Genomic DNA, 20530 nt, shown 5'->3' with positions numbered 1-20530 from the left:
AATTGATACACATTAACCCGTGTCGCCCAACCTATGGAATGTGAGGTCGACAAAAATTGAACCAATGACTTGCTGAGTACGGGGTATGTAGCATTGCAACAAGCCACCCATTTGTTAAAAAATTTAAAAAGCATTTTAAAAAAGAAACCTAGTGTCCGGATATGTGTGAAAGAACGATAGTCATGGCTTCAAGTCACCTGACTCTATTTGTGATTTTGTAATTGCACGTGCCTTAGGCCGCGCTTAATGGGCGACGGCGACGCTAACAATCCTTTTCCTCCGTTTCCATCGCCTCAGGCGTACGCAGTCGATTACGGCGGCTAGATCGTCGTCGGCGTCAGAGACACTGACTGTGAATCCTGTTATGGAAAATGCGGCCCTTCATCTCTTCATGTAAATGCAGTTTGGCTTCTCTCGTCTTCGCTCCCCGATTGCGAGATTGTTTCTGATTACGCGTATGCTGTTGCTCAGCAGCTAGGAATTTCTCGATCGCACGTTCAACAGCAGGGCGTTGCACACTGGAAAGTTCTTCAGAAGCTGCGCATCCGCCGATACTTGTAAGTTCCGCTCCTTTGCAGCTTTGCAGTGTTCTTTCGTTTGCCAATGGAGAGCCGATGAATTGGACTAGCCAAAACTCCGGGCAGGTCCGAGACTTCATCCACAACGCGCTCTATCACGCAGAGCATGGCTACTTCTCGACTAGACCGCAAGTGGTAGGAGTTCTGCCAGAACCACTGACCTTTAGTCGCTTCAAAGGTGAAAAAACAATGCAGTTCTGTATTCCTCACATTTGGCAAGTAAAGTAAATGTTGTGCTCAGATCGAGTTTGTTCTCAGGCAGGCGAGATTACATGCAATATCTGCATGGCCTGTATAAACAGAACGATGTGTCCTGGTTCACCCCGGTTGAGCTATTCAAGGTTAGTATTATCCATCAAAATCCTCGAATTACCGAGCTTCTCACTTAGACATAGAGGGGTTTATTCTTCTCTTTCTTTTGCATTAGTTGAGTAGACTGAGGAGTACAAATTAAAGATAGCTGCATAGATTGCAGTGACAACATTTAGTCAAATGGGACTAGTCTCAGTCTCACCACATTTACATACTGCAAAAGATTGGATGACAGCTTGCACTAGACAAGGTCACAGAACTTAATGTTAAGGCTTTCACAGCATTGGGAATGGTTCAACTTGGGATAGGAAAAGCTTATGATCATGTTAGTTTGTCTTTTTTACAAGAACTGATCTTGGCAATGGGTTTTGGCCCTCGGATGCTAATGTCATAAATACTATCACTTAAGGTGGGACTGCATGAATTGTGCTTAATGTAGGGGTATCTGGAGAGATTGCTTTGTTTTGAAGCAATGATGCCCTCTCAGCCCTTTATGGTTTGCCTTAGTCACTCATGTCATGTTGAGTTTACCAAATAAACTTGCCTCAAAAGGAGATGTTGTGGGTCTCATCCTTCCTAGTGGTACGGAGTTTGTTGGTCAATCATTGACTGATGATGCTTTCATGTTTGTCAGGGTTGAGAAACATAATGTGGTGAGAGCTATGGCTGCTTGGGCTTTGTTTGATCAGTACTTATTAGTTGCATGGAAGAGATTTGACTAACTTGGGATGTCAGGGCAAAGATGTTGAGCCACCAAAGTCATCAGATGCAGTAACATTTAATTGTAGTGCATTAATTCCTGATGTTAGGCTTCATTAGGACCCCTAAAATGGCCATTTTTGTATTTATTGACTTATTGCACATGGCAAGACAAATGCTCCAAAATCCCCTATGCATAGGGCATGTGTGGGCATTCTTATCTTCACTCCAATGCATTCACTATGTTTAGTCAATCTCCCTCTCGCCCATGTGCTGTTCCTCCACTTCCTCCTATGCTTGGTGGAAGCTGCCTATTGGAGTTGGTGTGCTGGCCACACACGGAGCTGCCTAGAGCTACTGCCTCATCAGCTTCTGGTCTGCCCACATCAGCTGCCACTGCCAAGCCAAAGCTCGCTCTAGACCTGTGTTTTCAGTCTTCTGTGGCTGCCCAACTTTCCTGGAGGATTGTTTAGTTGTTGCCGCACTTGGCAGCTGTGTTTACTGCCTACGGGTGTTTGATCATCCACCACTAACATGTGCGTTTTGGCTGCTATATACATTCCAGCCAGTCCACCAGCTTTTGCCAGTTGGCTACAACCTGTTTACACTGTGAGAAAGATGTAATGTAGAAGCAAAGAAACAACTACTAAACACTAAAAGAGATGAATAAGAAAGCAAGAACACAAGAACTTAGTGAACGATGAATTGAGCCATAGAAACCATATGCTAGAGTATGAGATTATGAGACAACTAAGCTGCACATAAATGGCTGCCCAAATGCCCCCGCGGGTGCCCAACCAAATACCCAAATACGACTGACAGAATTCATGAAATGGGGTGACAAGTGTAACTAAATATACAATGATGGGAAAACAAGAAGCCCCTAGGAACCATCACCATGTCTTGTACCACAACAATGATCTACCAGAAATCTATACTACTATAGTATATATGATAATGATAATGACAAGTAAGAGGACCATGGATACCCAAGTAGTGGGTGATCAAGCAACCACCAAGGTGCCTTGGAAAGACATTGACATTGATGTTGATCGTACTAGGCCTTGAAAACAAAGAGTATAAGTAACCGAATCTCAATGCTCATCATGAACTAGCTATGTGGAAAATCATGACCATGGATTCCCCACCTTTGGCCACATTACCAAAGGGACCCCTTCTGCAAGAACAAACTAGGAGCAAATACTCTTCTTTGTCTAGCCTCTCATTACGAACTTGAAAGGCAAACCGGCTCTAGGATTTGTGTTGCTAGATTGTCTCGATGCACGTAGAAATCTATGCTTAGAAATCCATGCTCAAGGTCCATTGCACCAACACGTGGATGAGGCCACAATGCTTCACCTCCACCACCTGCTCACACTCCCTTGTTGGCATTGGAGATTCATGAGGCACAATGACATAATAGGGCTAGAAGATCGATTCCATGGTCACAGCGGAATTGGTTGGGCGAGTAGAATCTAAATTAGAACATGAGGATGATGGAGAGTCAATGGAAACCTTGCCTTTGTCTTATGTTTCCGCACTATCTCTAGCTTTGTGCACTCCTTCCAAAGCATAGTCACAAAAAATGTTTCGTCTTGTTTTCGTGTTTCGAGGTTTCATTTTATTTACTAGCTTGAGGTTTCAAAATATAAAAAAATCAGCATTCCATCTAGATCCTAGAGTCAAAAATCTCAAGCCTAAAACAAATACATGCATGCTGTCTACTCATCTATAAATTAGCATTCATAATTTACGAATCACAATGTATGCTATGACATGTGGATAATACTAATGCAAAGTAAAAGTGAAAATTGATGTTCACGAGTGGAATCCTTGTAGAGAGGCATTTGCTACTTGAGGAGGAGGAGGAGGAGGAGGAGGTTGTGGTGGTGGTGGTGGTGGAGTGTGTGAAAGAGGTGGAAGTGGAGGAGGAGAGCGTGTGGAAGGGGAGAAGGAAGAGGAAGAGATGAGGTGGAGATGGAGAAAGAGGTGGAGTAGGAAGAGATGGAGGAGGAAGGGAAGATGTAAAAGGATGACAAAGTGATGGTCCACCTAAGGAGGGGGTGAAAAAAACGAGAGCTAAAAAAGAAACGTAGCTTGTATGTGCTTTTTTTACCAAGCCCTAAAAGAAACTTTTGTTTCACTGAACAAAAGTTTGTTTCATGAACCCGTTTCACGCAACAAAATGAAACGTTTTGTGTGTTTTGTTTTTCATGTTTCGTTTGGGTGAAACTATTTTTTTGGTTATTATGTTTCATAAATATCCCTGCTATTACAGGAGTAGCATAGCCGCTTCTTTTTCTTTGTGTCAATCCCTCCTTGAAGCAATGAATGGTTGATTAGTAATGCTACTAGACGGAGATGGCAACCTCCCTTGTAACTTGAGTGCAAACTCATGCTCAAAAAACATAAAGGTCATATATTGGAAATTGATTGGAGTCTATGGCATTTGGTTGTAAGGCATTTGCCACACAGTAATACTCCAAAGGCAACTTATAGAGGATTGTTCCCTCTAAATGAGCTTTGGGGAGGCCAGATTACATGTTGCAAAGTTGGTCCTAAATTTGGTTCTCTTGAAGAAAGAATGATTGAATGGTGACTTGAATCGGATGGTTTGAGGCTAGTAGACTTGAAGGAAGAGGAGATAGTCATTGAGGACGAGAAGTTGATCCAAAATAGGGAACCATAGTCGCTTTTGCATAAACCAAGCTTTCATTATCGCACTCCAAGTTAAATAGTTGAGGCCTTTGAGCTTATTATCTTATTGTCAATAGAAAAATACAGAGGAGCCATTGAATGATGAAATAAAGATAGAAGCAGAGAAAAGTATATGAGAGACTACTTGGGGTATTGATGGTCAATTTTCCCAAAAGGCAAAGGCTCAACAATTTAAGCTTAAAAAAAATTCAACTTGTATGAGTCCGGAGTTCGTAGGCAAAGCACAACAACCGATATGCAAATCCTTTCTTCAAGGCTAAAGAAAATAATATTAATTACCAACCTTAGAAGAAAAACGATAACCATAGTGATTGAAGAAAAGCAAGAAGACATGAAAAATTAGTCACCGTCCATCTATATCATTATCCTTCACTCCTTCATTATTGAATATCTCCATTTTTCCTTTTCTTTCGTTGTTGTTTAACATTACAATAAACCTGCAAATTCATTACAAACCCTCCTTCTCGAGTTGTTCCTTCATTTCAAGAACAAGAAGCAAGCCATATTGGTGTATTGCCATTTACCGATGGAGAAAGGCTGATTTTTTCTCTTTTTATTTTCATCTTGTAAAAAACTTAATTATTTATATTGGATAGCAAGGTATGCATGTGTGCATGTACATCTTTGCATGATCTTGTGAGAGTGAGAACTACTTCTACTTACTCTTTGGTTGATTGTAATTGAGCTCTTCTCTAAAGGACTTGGGTTAAGCAAAAATATATTCGTTCCGGGAGGATTGCCCATCTTTAATCCTTAATCTTGTCTCCACTAGTTTTGCATTTCCATGTCTATAATATTTTGAATACTTATTATATTCAATCTCAAGTATTTGTTCTTTTCATTTCTTGAAATATTAAGTCTTAAAAACAAATGAATATTATAATTGTTGAGCATACTATGTTATCCTGGGCGTTTAGAGTGGTATCAGAGCTTTGGCTTGATTCTCATCTTAACAATGGGAGTGCTTACAATTATAAGTTCACTTTTTTGTCCTTGCATCGAGTGTTTGAGCATGTTTTTCCTAGAATCCCAACGGAAGAGCTGAGTGCTATTCTTCAAGCTATTCAAAGTCTTTAAGATGATAATGAACATATTCGTGAGCAACTTTTCAAAATAAAAAGAGTTGAGAAGGCCAAAGAATTCAAGAAAAAAATGCCATTTGCTTTAAGGAGACAAAGCCATACCGATATAAGGAGTTGATGGAGAAGCCCAACGACTTCCAGGAGGCATAGTAGAACAAGAGAAAGGTTTTCTTTCACTTTAAGATAAAGAGAGAGATCCCGTTGAAGTCCATTCTCTTTTCTAAAGTCATTTGGTGCCTTTTTTGATGGACCCTCATCAAGCGATGAAGAGTCACACCCTTATTATGGAAGATCTTGTTATCAATAGAGGCGTTGATATTCTTTACCCTCATCTTCGTCTTCATCTTCATTCCCATCAACCACTTCATCATCTTCAATCTCAAGATCCGATCATAGACAAAGGCATATGAAGAAGAATACAAAGTCATTATCTCAACTTGAAAAGAATATGAAATTAAATATGTATGATGGTTCCCAAAATCCTAGTTCTTTTTTAAAGTTTATTTGTCAATTTCAAATCTTATATGATTGTGACAAGTGTAAAGAAAAAGAAAAGATTAAGTTTACAACTCTATATTTAACCACGATCTAGCCCATACTCGGTGGATAGTTTTGAAATATGATTATGTTGCCCCAAAATCTTGGTGGTTCTTTGTTCTCATGATATAAAGTAAATTTCTTTCTATTCATTTCAAAAGAGATGTAAAAATGGAATTGGATTGACTTTGGCAAAGAAAAAATGAGTCACTTGACTACTACACAAAGAGGTTTTGGGAGCCATTGATGAAGGTCCAACATTTTAGGAAATTAGTAGCTTTGAAAAGGTTAGTAAGTTGCAAGGAGGTTTGCATTTTAAACTTCATATTGTCTTAATTATTATCATCGTTTTAGTTTGAGGGAAAAGCTTAGTAAGTTGCAAGGAGGTTTGTATTTTAAACTTGGTATTGCTCTTAATCATTATAATTGTTTTAGTCTTAGGGAACTCATTGATCATGCTAAGACATGGGAAATAAAGCATAATGATAATAAATCATTTCAAAAGAATGATAAGATGAGAGTGGCTAATCACAAGGAGTATTCAGTCCCAAAAGAAGGATTAAAGCATTAGCAGAAGCAACCATTAAATCAAAAGAAAATGAAGCCCTATGCATCTCTGAATTTTGCTCAATTCCGCTCCAATCTATACCCACAAGCCAAGTAACTTTTTGGAGAAGAAAAGCAACGCTTCAAGAAGGAATGGAAGTGTCTTAAATGTGGACAAATAGATCACATAGCAAAGCAATGTCTAAATAAAGGACAATGCAAAGTTTTTGATAACAAGTCCAAGCTGCCAATGACAAGTAATACTATTAGTGATATAGTTACCAATACAAATCATACTCTAGAGATGTGCAAACTATTTAAAGCTTCGGGATAGTGCCAAGGCAAGCAAGCACTATTCTTGATAGACCTTGGAGTGAATGAAAACATCATTTCCTCGGAGTTGGCTAAAGAGCTTAGTTTAAAGATTGAAGAGATGGAGATTGTCATTAGAATGAGAATTGGACTTATTAACTTAATGATTTAATTAAACTTCACGAAGATTTTGAATTAAAATGGACTTTAATTTTAGTATCCCTAGCTCTTGGCACGGTGATCATTGCATCAGCAGTGAAGGATTTGATACTGGGACATGCGGTGGACAAGTGTGTGGGCCATGTGGCACATGGCTAAGGCTAAAGGAACAATGCGTAAAGTGAAACTTTCATTAAATTGAAAGTTTACACCTTAGAATCGAGTTACATTGAAAGGTTTGCCTAGTAAGTAGCTCACTTAGGGTATTTAAGTTATTAAATAAGCCTTGAGCTAAAGTTTCGCCCAATGAGCAGCTCATTTATGATTAATGACTAAGTCATTGATTAGCCCTTAATAAAAAATGTGATATAATTAAGAAATAGTTGGTTACTCATTTGGAAAGTTTGTATCGGCTATTTGGGACTTCTTCTCTCTCATTTGAAAGAACCCAAGTTTAGAGACAACCACTCTTTTTTTTATTTTTATAGAAAATTATAGATTTTAGCTATGAAATGAGTTTGCAACATAGATGGAGTATGGACTTGGTATGTGAATTCCATTGGGTAACCTCATAACCCCATATACAACAAGGTATGTCAGTATGTTGCTATTTCTGAGCTGAATATAATAAAAATAGGTTACGACAGTATTATGGATTGAGATCCCTTTTTCTTCTTCGAGATCTTAAACCTACTATACCTTCTAGGCAATTTTGTTGCAAAGAAAACAACATTCTCATAATTTCATTGCGAGAAACCCCCCTACTTGTGAGAGGAACAACATGGGACTGCATGGGGACTATGCATGAGAATTATCTTAGCAAATGCTTTGCAAAAGTGGGTTTAAATGCTTGACAGGTTGAAGAGTTTATTCATAGTTTTAAGCACTATACAGTTGGTTGGAGGCTAGCAGTGAAGGTATCAAGGCCATTATGCACTCGTGGATCGGTTATGTCATAAGAAATCGCTGAAATGTAGCCATTTGTAACCAATTTCAAGCATATTTCAATAATCTAAAGAAATACCGAAAGGAATACCAAGCTTTGGGGCCAATAAGTGTCAATGTGTGGTGTAGGAGCACTCTAGCTTCAGTTGTTTGTGGAGTTTTCTTGTTGAATTTACTATTAAGATAAATTAAGTGTTTGTTAAAATATGATTTACTGTCCTTTGGGCTTTCCAAAGGTTGGTTTTAGAGTCTTTGGTTGATGTTTGCTAGGCTTTAAATGCTGATTAAGGTGACACATTGCAGATCATAATACCCTATATTGACAAGCTCAAATTTTAAATTCAAGGGTACAATGACAAATATACATTTCGTATAGCAGATCTTGACGGTTGTGATGTGATTCTTTGTATATCTTGGAATCATGCAGTAGACCCAACTATATTCTCTCAAAAGGAGAAGGTAGAACTTACTAACAAAGTCAAGAAGTACGGGATCCATGTTGTAGTATTTGGAGACACCATATCTATGGTAAGCCATGTGTAAGTGTGTAGAGCAATGAAAAGTGTATTCAATGTTATTTACTTTATGTCGATGATATGAAAGATAACATAAATGTTGAAAACCAAGATGAATTTTAACTCTTGGAAAGTATAAAGATCGTTTCTTGGAAGATATTTTATATCAACTTTTCCTAAAAAGACTAAAAGACTATCATATTGAATTCTTCTCCTTATATAGTACTATACCTTGTGTGCCGGCCTCGGCAAGAAAAAATTAGAAAGCAAGTTAAAGATCTACTCAATCGTAGGCTAATCAAGACAAGTAGCTCATCATTTTGTTCACTAGTTCTTCTTGTTCAAAAGAAGGATAACACATTCAGAATGTGCATTAATTACCAAGCTCTCTACAAAATCACTATGAAGAATTGATTTTGGATTTCTATAATTGATGATATTTTGGATTATCTAGGAGACTCAAAAGATTTTGAGCCACGTTGACATGAAGAGTAGCTATCACTAGATCAAGATAATACCACAAGATGTACACAAAACTACTTTTTGCACTTCATTTGGTCTTTATGAATTCTTAGTGGTTCCTTTTAGATTAACTAATGTAACTTTTACCTTTAGTCGAATGACGAAGTGTATTTTTAGAGATCATCGACAATATGGTAGTACTTTCCTTAATGATATTTTTGTTTTTAGCAAGAATGAAGAGAAGCATTGTCAACGCATGGAGATTGTTCTACAACTACTTTGACAAAATGAAGTCTTGATAAATGGAAAAAAAAGTGAATTTTTCATTCATAATTAAGTGATAAAAAGAGTAAAAATTTCATTCATAAAATAAATTATCTTGGACATGTCATCTCTTGTGAAGGGATTTAGATGAATCTTGAAAAGATCAAGATAATTCAAGAATGGCATATTGTTCATGATGTACTTGAGATCCTGATCTTTTCTCGACTTATGCTCCTATTACAATCGCTTCATAAAGCATTTTGTATATATGGCTTTTCCTCGTCATGACCTTACAAAGTAAAAGAGCTCCTTCCAATGGAGGAAGAAAGAGAAGACAATAATGTGGATAAAAGATATAATATTTATGAAAAGGAGCTCTTAGTTGTGCTTCATGTATCTTGTAGGTACTAATTTCCTTGTAAAAACTGACAGTCAAAGCTTGAAGTATTTCAAGACTCAAAAGCATTTGCAAGAGAAAGATGCACGATAGGAAAATTTCTTATCTATGTTTCATTTTCCAATTATGTACACTCTTGGAAAACATAATGTAATTGTTGATGCACTTTCTAGAGTGCCTTGCATTGTAACTATGGCTCATTATGAAGATTCCAAGTGATGAAGAATACTTATGACCAAGATGTTGATTTTGTAGCAGTTTGGGTAAATTTACAGCAAGGAGGTTCTCCCTAGGTTATTCTATCAAAGATAGTTATTTTCTTATAAATAAGTGCCTTTATATCATTGTTGGATAGAAAGTGCTAAAGGACAATTATGAATCTCTTTATGTAGGACATAGAGAAAGGGCAACCGCTTTTAATGCAATGACACGTTTCTTTTATCAGCTAACATTACGAATAAATATATATTACTTTGTTGAGGCTTGTTTAGTGTGTCAAAAATCCAAGTATAATAGAAAGAAGAATCCAAGATTATTGCAATCTCTTCTAATGCCATGATGCTCCATGGAAATCTATCACAATGGTTTTAATCTTAGATATTCTAAGAACACCTCAAGGTCATGATATAATTTGGGTCATAATTGAGAGAATCAAGAAGAAATTACATTTTATTTCATATGATATAATATTAAAATCCTCACAAGCTTGAAGTCTTTTCATTCAACATATCTTTAGATTATATGCTATGCCTTCTAAAATCATCTAAGATAGAGATTCTAAATTCATAAGTAACTTTTGGCGTGCTTTATTTGCAAACTTGAAAACCACGGCCAAATAGAAGTGATGAATCTCACTTCTTTGGATATGTTGAAAGTTTATGTTAGTGAATGTAAGTCTGAATGGGAGAAGTATCTTCCATTGCTAGAGTTTGCTTATAATAGTATAGTGCACTCATGCATAGGGAAAGCTCCAAATAGAATAATACATGGTAAAGTGATTCTTTTTCTAATTATTAAAACTGAAGATAATTTTTTTTTTGCTAATGAGTTTGCTTTATATTCAAAAACAATAATGGATAAAGTTCGAGTCACTATCAAAGTTGCCCAAGAGTGACAAAAGAAGCAAGCAAATAAATGAAGAAGACATTTGATTTTTAAAGTTGGCTAACATGTCTTGTTGAAGCTTGATAAAAGTAGGTTAAAACAAGGTTTTGGCTAAAATTTATATTTTCCAAAGCTCGTCGGTAGATATTTTGGACCCTTCAAAGTAATTGACAAAATAAATAAAGTTTCCTATTGACTTGAGCTTCTTGCTCATTGGAAAATACCCAATGCTTTTCATGTAAGTTTGCTCAAGTCTTGTACAGGACTTGAACTAAAGCAACTCATTATTGAAGATCCCCTAAAAGTTGAAGAAACAAAGCAATCCTTGGATCTTGAATAGATTTTGTTTCACAAGGATAGCCTTGTGATGTGAAATTTTTTGCTAAAATTCAAAACTTTACATGTAACAATGCGTAGTTGGTAGATGAAAAATATGTGAAGGATTGCCTAGACATTGATTATATAAAGAAGCTTTTCAGTTGAGCACAGTTGAATAAAAGTTGGAGGGCTATCATAACACAATAGATAAATAATTGGTATCCTTTCTATTATTTTGCATATTTAATTGTTTATCAAACTTGTTTTCTTTGCACTTACTAAATATAAAGAAGAGTGCATTAGAGTTTGCCATTGATGAGTGGTCATAGGTTATGGTGAACCCATGCAGTGGATTAAAAAAAAGATAATAAACACTTCCACCTATGTGACCTGATTGGGTGCTTGCTACAAGAACTAAAGTATATCAGGGTTCGGCTTGTACACAGAAATAGTTAATGTCTCGAAGTATTGGCTAGATCCCTGCTAAGACAAACAATTACAATTAGTAAGATGGCATGATCATGAAATGTTTGCATAGTATGCATGTGTATACTAAAAGCTTAAAATGCACATATCTTTGCTTAGATAACGTGTATGAAGATTTTAGCACCGTTTTTGTAATGTACTGGTAATAAAGAGCTTTCACAGGGATCCATATTGGAGGATGTAAAGAAATGCTCGACTACAAAATACAAAGACAATTGTATGACAAACACATAGATTGATAAAGAAACATAGTTAGGATTAGGGTAACACAGAGATAATGAGTACAAGAGATGAAAGAAATTTAAATAATGAATAAATACAATGCTGAATGCAACAAACACACTATGCAAGGTGAATATTGAACCTCGAACTCTTGTGTCTCAAGGATTGGGGCATTGAGTATGAGCTAAAGAGTGTATTGTACTTTGATGGATCGCACAACGTAGCAGGCAGCCTTCGAGAGTGTCTAGCAGGAACAAACACAACTCTATGATGGCCAGATTAGTGACACACGGTAGGAAGTGTAGGGAACAACAAAATGCAACAGTTTGCTGATGGATGATAAGGCAGGCACTCCAAGGAGTTGAACAACAAAACACAACCTTTAGAATGATATTGCAGCATAGGTGATGTTGTAGACAGCAAGACATAGCCTTTCAGCTTGTTGTACAACATAAATGCAGCATATTGCGATATGTGGCAGTAGGCAACCTGCTGCCACATGACTTAAAAGGTATAGGCAACACTCACTAGTTGGAAAGCAGTGCGAACAGGTTGAGAACGAGTCGCATACGGCAGACATTAGGGACCTTGAGGATGGGAAACGGTAGGTAGTAGCTCAAATTGATGTAAATGGGGTGTGGCTAGTAGGCAAGAGGTCTTGGCAGGTGTAGGTAACACTCGCTAGCTGGAAAGTAGTGCGAATAGGTTGAGAATGAGTAGCATACAGTAGACATTAGGCACCTTGAGGATGGGAAACGGTAAGCAGTAGCTCAAAGTGAGATATCCTCTGTGAATGGGTTGTGGATAGTAGAGATCAAACACCTGCAAGCTGCAAAAATGAGATTGAGATAGAGTGGTGGACAACGTGTCTATTTATAGATGGATGGGTCCTCCCAATTTAGGGTTTGGCTTATGGGAGATAGACACTATTTAGGAAAGCATTTATTTTTAATGAAAGCTTGATAATTTAATTAATTAAGCTTGTTTTTGGGTTGTTAATATGGCCAATATGCAGATAAGGTATTTTCAGAATGGCTGAGCATAGACTGAAGGAGATGAGAGAATGCTGTAGAGAGAGAAAATTGTGAGATTTGTCGCGAAGAACTGATCAAAATCAGCAGCTGCCTTGCTGTATCAGCCCCAAACGGATGCACCAACAACAATAGGAGCATCAGAGACTGTGATCTTCAGGAGAAAGTACATCAGCAGCAATTGCCAGCTTCCCAAGGTCAAGAATATGCAATCTCCATTACCAAAATGGTCTCCAATGGCTGGGAAATGGCCCCAAAAGCTGGTAGCAACAGTCCAACACCTCTTCCCAATAGCTCCAAAATGAAGAAACGAGATTTCCCTCTCCCTTCAGCCCCATTTAACCTTTTCCCCACTTGCATGGGAAAGTTTTGCTAAGTGGTAGCTTTCTTAATTCATTTTTAGCTATTTTCTGCCATTTAATTAATTTTCAGAATTAATTAATTCTGAAAATTAATTCAGCCCTTAATCCATGCCCAGAAAATTGACCTTGCCCATCCAAAAATTAATTGGCTAGGCCATTTGCAACCCAAAGTGGTCCCATGCATCAATTGATCCTTGGACAAGCATTAATCCATTAATTAATGCCTAGTCCCTAGTGTCACCACTGACACTTAATGGGCAATTAATGGTCCTAAGGGCAAACTAACACCAAAATTCACCTAGAATCTAACAAGGATAACTTGTTACAACTTTTTCCTTTGACACCCATCTTTTTCACAGGGTCCTTCGGTCGTCAACTGTGAAAAAGTAGCTTGCACCTCACATGTGCATCTTTTAATTGCACATTTGATTAATTCTTTAATCAAATATCAACTAAACATAAGCAAAGCTTCAAATTTTCACATCCTCGTAACACCCCATTTCAAAGTAGCTAGCACATTAGACAAAGGGTGCACGTCGATTGCCTAGTGGTCTACCAAGACTACAAAGATGATGGATATCTTACCAAGGGAGCCCAAGTGATCACATCCCAAAGAGGATAAGGCATTGAACAAAGGATGCTCGTTGGTTGCCAAGTGGTCTACTAGGACTTACAAAGGCGCATGGAACCCCACAATGGTTTAACTTAAAAAAAAAGGGGGGCTTTTACCTTTGCTTTGATTTAGCATGAAGTGTAGGTTTTCAATTAGTGTTCGTTCTGTTGAGTAATTTGTGCCCCTAGGGCAGAATAAAAGGGATGGTCAAACCTAATATATCACAGAAGGGCAAGCTATCTCGATCACCACTGGGTCTTGGTGACGGAGAAATCTATGGGGGATATGTGGTGAAGCAAAAATGATAGATGGAAGCAAAGGGAGACTACCCTACGAGATTCCTATGTGAGCTACCACGAATATGGTGGATCTAGAGTCAACTACTCTTTGACCGGAAAGGGGTAAATACGCATAGATAATGTCAATGCATGGGATAATGCAAATAGACAATGCAAATCATCATGCTCATGCCATGCAAAAAGCTATGCAATGGAATTACTTGGATAGTGTCCTTGCAAGGGAATTGTTCACATTACAAACCAACTGACTAAAACATTGGGCACTGCCTATAGAATTGCTAAATTCTAACACTCGGATTCCAAAGAAAGTGGTAGAAGGCCTTCAAATACATCACCCAAGTCGTAGGTAGCTGGCATTTCAAATTGGTCATGCGAAAAGGTTGCATTTTTAGCAAAGATCACATCCCTACTAACAAACACTTTCTTTGTGTTGGATCATACAAGCGATAACCTTTGCTTTCTGAACTATAACCAATAAAAATGCATTTTATGGCCTTGTTATCAAGCTTTCTACAAAGCTCCTTTGTACATGTGCATGAGCTATGCATCCAAACACTTGAAAGAGATTAACCTTTGGTTTCTTGTCATGCCAAGCCTTAAAAGGTGCGATAGTCTTTAGTGCCTTTATAGGTGCACAATCTAAGATATGATTTGTGCAGTGAGGACTCTTTAACAAAAATTTGTGTAGTAACCCTTCGCTCTTAAGCATGCATCTGGTCATCTCCATGAGTGTGTGATTCTTTCTTTCAGCCACTCCATTTTGTTGAGGGGTTCTCCTCACAATGGCTTAATATGTAATGCCATGCTTAATCAAAATGTCTCAAATGCATGAGACATATACTCCCCCCCTTTATTTGTGCGTAGAGTCTGCACCTTTAGATATGTTTTTGCTTCCAATTTTGCCACCAAGTGTTTGAAGTGCATAAATATATTTGATTTTGCCTTCAAACCATACACTCAAGTGTACCTAGAGTAGTCATCGATAAATGTAACAAAATACAAATGACCACCAAGTGCTCTAGCCCTCATAGGACCACACACATCAAAGTGTATCGGTTGCAATTTTCGGACAATACACACGGGACCATTCTTCTTAAAAGTGAATTTGAATATTTTCCCAAGAATGCAACCCTCAGAAGCATGGGGAGGTTGGGTATTCAAAGTAGACAAATCATCTACCATTTGACATCTCTGAAGAGTCATGATATTGTCAAAGCTCATGTGACCATAGCGGGCATGCCAAAGCTTTGGATTTTGCCTAGTGGATGTAAGAGTGCTAATTGCCAGAGCATCATGACAACTCTTCTCATATGTGTCCAACAAAAATAGGCCTTATTCAAGGTACTTGACAATTGAAGAGCATAGGCCATCTCTCTATCTTTGACAATACACTTGTCATTCTCAAAGATGACTTGAAATCCATGCTTATTAAAAGTTGAAATGCACAATAAATTCTTTGTGATACCAAGCACAAAGAAAACATCAAGAAGCATGAAACCTTAACTATCTGTATCAGTGATTAGCACTGAACCAATGCCACATACATCATAAGTGTTGTTATTAGCTCACGGAATATGCTTCCTTGCAGGGGCTGAATGCAAGGATGTGAACAAACACTTCTATGAATGTGTCTAGATGTCCCACTATCAAAATACCAAGTATGCTGCGTTTCAACAGGATTAAATGCACTGTTAGCCATGGATGTGTCATAATTGCATGTCAAGAATGCATAGTCTTCCTCCACAAAGTTAGCTATAGCATCCCCATTTGAAGACTTAGTGGCAAATGTGTCCTGGACAGCCAAATCGAAGTCCTTTTTCTTCTCCTTGGCTAACCTATTCTTGCATTCATCGATGTAATGTTTTGGTTTCTTGTAGTAGTGGCATTTCCCCTTTTTCTTTGTCTTCTCCGTCTCTTGGGTGGCCTTGTTTGATTGCTATCTTGAATTAACCTTTTGTTGATTTTTCACAAACTACTTAACTTTGCCATTGCCCTTATATTTGGAGACCATTGTAACATCCCGTGACCTCATAGCAACATTTCTTTGAGTCTATTCCTCTTGTAATAAGAGGCGGCCTTGCCACACCCAAAGATAAATTCAACGAGGTGTGGAAACCAACATAAGACTGAGGGAGTAAGCTCAGAGTGACATTGACCATTTATGTATCTAAAATAAACTCATCAATATTCAACAGCTGCTCACGGGTATCTTGCAAGTGTGTGAGGTGATTGGTCATGTTGTCACCCTCATCTATATGTGCATTGGCCAGTTATCTTCTCAATAAGTAGGAGATTTTGGCTTCATTACTAGCTGCAAACATGCTGTAAAAAATATCCAAGCTGCTTTGGAGGTCTTGCATGAGTGTATATGAGGTATGATTATCTATGACAGCTCTCTTTACTACAAGGCAATTGATGACAGAGCCTGTGCATCTTTGGAGTCCCATCTCCTTTGATTTGTTGTAGGAGAAGTAGGGGCAACAGTTGGAGCAATAGCAGGAACAACTAGCTGTCCTGTAGCACCACGTTGAGGTGTCTAAGGAGCAAGCTCACTTGGTCTCGGTAAGTCACTTGTAACATAATCCTTGAGATCCTTTGCAAGAAGATTGCACACCATAAAACTCCATGGTGCTATCTAGCTTGTCCTCTCAAGTAAGGACTCCCAAAATGTTGTTATGATCTCGGGTTTCATGATTTGACATTGCTGCAATTTTTGCTCAAATTGCGTAGCCAAACACTTCCAAAGTTGAAGTTTGAATGTATTGGAATGATTATTGAAATCCCAACATGGGATGCTAAAGCAAGTGAAAAACTGTCAAAATTGTCTCTCTTCTTGAAAAAAGGTGCCCAAATTGCATAAATAGTACCCAAACTGCAATTTACAGCAATTTAGTACTGTACAATTGCACATGTCTTGGTATGTGTGCCCAACATTAAATGCACAACTTAATGTTGAAAATCCCCAAATTTTCACTGCAATTTCTTTGTCTTATGTCACATAAACACCACAATAATACTATTCCAACACTTGTCTAGTGCTTTGATATGCGTGCTATGCAAAAGCCCCAAATCTCGGTGAAGAAATTTTGAGAAATTTCAAAGATTTATACTTACAAGCTAAAAATTTGATGGAGTGTTGCCTCAGGATGCACATCGACAACAACCAACAATTGCATGGTACCTTCGGATGTGTGTCGGATGCAAAAATCACAAAAGGCCCAAATTTGTGCAACAATGTTGAAGAAATTGCAAAGTATTGGCAATTCTGGTGGAGATTTACACAAGGGAGCTTGAACCACGGAAAAGTCCTAGGTTTTCTTAAATAAATTTCAAGAAAAGTTAGAAATTGGAAAAGTTGGTCGAAATCCCCCAAATTTCTTGGCATGAAATATGAGAAATTGAATTTTTTTTTGATATTGGGGATGAGACGAGCAAGATGAATGAGAAATCACAAAAAGTTTTGAAAATCCCCAAATTCAAAAAATTAGGGGTTTTTTTATCTCTAGATCTGCAAAAAATGGCATGCAAAGCTAAGAAAATGGTGAGTAGGATTGATAAAATAGCAGGCAGAATTGAGAATATCATGAGCAAGGCTAAGAGAGGTTGTGTGTGCAAGATTGCATGCAGACTGAAAATAGTAGTAGGAACTCCTCCAAAACAACTTCTCTTTCAAAACGACAGATCCTCCCTCCAAAACAACAGCTTCTTTTCCTTCGTTAGATGAGGGGGACTTTGCGTGGGTGGTACTGGTTGAGCGATTGAGAGATAGAATCCACGTGTCTAGCTTTGATACCAATTGTTGGAAATGGAGGAAGAGAGAGTGAACACAAGATAGTCAAGAGTGGGCTGCAGTTCCACACTCAGAAAATGCAAGTGCTAGAATGATAGAATGAAAGTACATCCCTAACTCAATTGAAGTTAGCTAACTCTAGAACTAACTCTAGAAGTGGTGACACAACTTATTAATGTAGTTTTGTTGACACTAAACCAACAGACTAAAATATTGGGCACTACCCATAGAATTGACAAATTCTAATACCTCTCCTTGTCAATCTGAAGTAGTAGAGGAGGGTGCACCCATGCCGATCCTAGGTAGAAGATATTGAAAAATCAAATAGTTGATTGGCTTGGTCAAAATATTTGCAAAATTTTCCAATGAAGACACAAACTCTAAGTGAATAGTGCCTAGCTTAACCTACTCTTTGGTGAAGTGGTAGTGTACACCAACATGGTGCATTTGTGAACTAATGATAGGCTTATGATGTAGCTCTCTAGTTGATGCAGTAGAGGACAATCGATGAAGCATATGTGAAGTGAAGCATTGCTAGCAAGTCCTAGGTAGATACCCTTTGTGGTACTGTCGAAGAGGCCCTAATACTTTGCCTAGCCTGTATGCGGATGTTGGAGCATCATTGACATATTTTCTATTGATGTTTCTATTCTTTGTTGCTTGAGTGATGATCTACTTATTCAGTCATGGTTCTATATCTTCATGGAAAGCTATGTGCACGGGTGTGTCTCGTGTGAGCTTAATAAATCTGGACAATAGAAATGAGAAGGACTTTTGCATCCACTATAGATTACAAGTTGTAAATGGAGTAGCATTATGATGGATTTTGTAATAGGATTACCATGTACCAATAGGGGTCATGATACCATATTGTTTGCTATAGACTGCTTGACAAAATTGGTCTGATTCATACCTGCCAAGACCATAGTAAAAGCTATGAGTTGGGTCAGCCTTTTGCACAACATTTGTTCAAGTTGTGCAGTTTGCGTGAGGAGATTGGCAGTGATTGTGACCCAAAGCTCAATGGTAATTTATTGCAAATGGTCCTCTAAAAGTGGGAGACAAGCTGTGCATGTTGTCTTTTTAGAGGATGAACAAAATGCTTAAATCAGACTACGAGGATATGCTTCGAGCATGTCTCTCTTTGTCAGCAGTATCTCAGATTGATTGAGTTTTCTTGTCTCAGATTGATTGAGTTTTCTTGTAACAGTAAGCATGTGGCTACTGGTTATAGCCCTCATGTTTATCCAAAGCCACGGATTGCGATTGGACTCCAGGACATTAAAATGCAATATGTAGTGAATTCTCTACAAATCACGCCACCTTTTATGCTAATTAACATGGTGCAATTTTGTGAGCTCCAAGAAGGGATGTGGGTGTACTTCAAGGTACCTGAGGACTTTGAGATGATGCTAACCAGCAAGTGGTCAAAATTATCTTTTGAGTTATTCAGATTATCAAGGAGATAAGTAGCGTCCTTTTAGATTTGCCCTTAGATGTTAGTATTCATTTTCTGCTCCATGTTAGCCATCTTAAAGAGTGGTTGGGACAGGATGAGTAAGCGTTCTTGATTGAGGAGATCCTCAACTTGGAGAATTACATCCATTATGCTCCACTTGAACCTGAGCGGCCTTACACCAAAGGGTGAAGTGGTTCTGTAGAACTTCTTACTCAGAATACTTGCTCTCTATAGGATTTCCAGATCCATTGATGAGTGATCTTCGTACCAGATGAAGACCCCTTTTAACTGTATGCTTTTTTCAAACAACTTGGATCCAGCTTAGTCTTGACTGAGCCTTTCCAAAGAAGCTTTTTTCTCCTAGTTCACATATTCTCATGATATGTGGAATGCAGGCTGTTGGTGTTTAAATGCTGCTGTGAAATGGAGGGGAAACAGAGAAAATTATCTCAAGAGGCCAGGAGGTTAGGTAACAGGAAGTGGGTGGGGCAGGGCTGGAGGCTGGAAATGATGAGTTGTGGAAGTTCTGAATTATCGAAAGGCAGGTGAATTCCAGGCTGGTAGAGGGATGAGAGCCAGATTGGTTGGGGCAGTGACAGCAGGCTGGGATAGTGGCAAAGATGGCAGGCTGGCATGGGATAAGGAAGGCAGGAGAGTGCTGCAGCCTGCAGGTCATGCAGGATCAGGAAGGGCAGAACTGGCAGGTACAGAAAGCAGCAGGAGGGCCAGAGGCAGCACATATCACATAACCGATCTGAAAATTTTATTGCAAATAATAGGAAAAATGGGTTGCATTTTTAAATTGCATATGCTAGTAAACACGGGTTGTGATTTCACCTTTCAAGACAGTATATATCTTATGCTTACTTGCAATTTGGCTTTTAGTTTTTTACCACTTCTATTTTGAGAAAGAGCAAGTAGGTGGTGTATGCCTTGAAGACTGACATATGGTTCTCTTTCTCACTCAGCCATGGTATGGTTTTGCACTTGCTCGCTTCATAGTGAAAAATCACAATGTAGACTTTCCACTTCAGGTAAATGTTTCTTTTGTGATCGTAACATTTTTAAAATTGTTCAATGCTTTAGTGTGTGAGTCCAGTATGCAGGAGGCAGTACAGGTTTATGGTTTAGCACTTGTTCTATTTTGAACTAGTATAAATTCTCTTGTAACCTTTTTCTGCCTTTACCTTTTTAGGAGAAAAAAGGGTCATCCTGTTAGTTAAACACTTCCGTTACAGCTACACACTCCTTTGGGCTATGACAGGAAACCAAAAAAAGAGAAACTCAATGCTTCTGATGATGTGCTTAGCTGTGATGCAC

At 38.2% G+C, this 20530-nt stretch overlaps 1 protein-coding gene across 3 annotated transcripts in view; it reads left to right on the top strand.

The window, feature by feature from the left end:
• Positions 1–220: 220 nt before the first annotated feature.
• The window catches only part of LOC148031775 (NADH dehydrogenase ubiquinone complex I, assembly factor-like protein (DUF185)), a 49488-nt gene continuing 29178 nt past the window's right edge, over positions 221–20530 (top strand). The window contains exons 1-5 of one of the 3 annotated variants that reach the window (XM_087685436.1): positions 221–393; positions 475–557; positions 645–756; positions 837–919; positions 20179–20244. In XM_087685436.1, the coding sequence (XP_087541562.1) occupies positions 372–393; positions 475–557; positions 645–756; positions 837–919; positions 20179–20244 (366 nt within the window). In that variant the 5' untranslated portion in view covers positions 221–371. Of the gene's footprint in view, positions 394–471; positions 558–644; positions 757–836; positions 920–20178; positions 20245–20530 lie in introns of all 3 variants that reach the window. The other 2 variants (XM_087685435.1, XM_087685437.1) reach the window with 2 other exon arrangements.

This window comes from Lygodium microphyllum, chromosome 9, assembly GCF_053477565.2.
Source record: "Lygodium microphyllum isolate KBCC chromosome 9, Lygodium_microphyllum_v1.1.10, whole genome shotgun sequence".
NCBI classification, from domain to species: domain Eukaryota; kingdom Viridiplantae; phylum Streptophyta; class Polypodiopsida; order Schizaeales; family Lygodiaceae; genus Lygodium; species Lygodium microphyllum.
The sequence above is the reverse complement of the archived record's forward strand: the minus strand, read 5'-3'. Positions and strand labels throughout refer to the sequence as shown.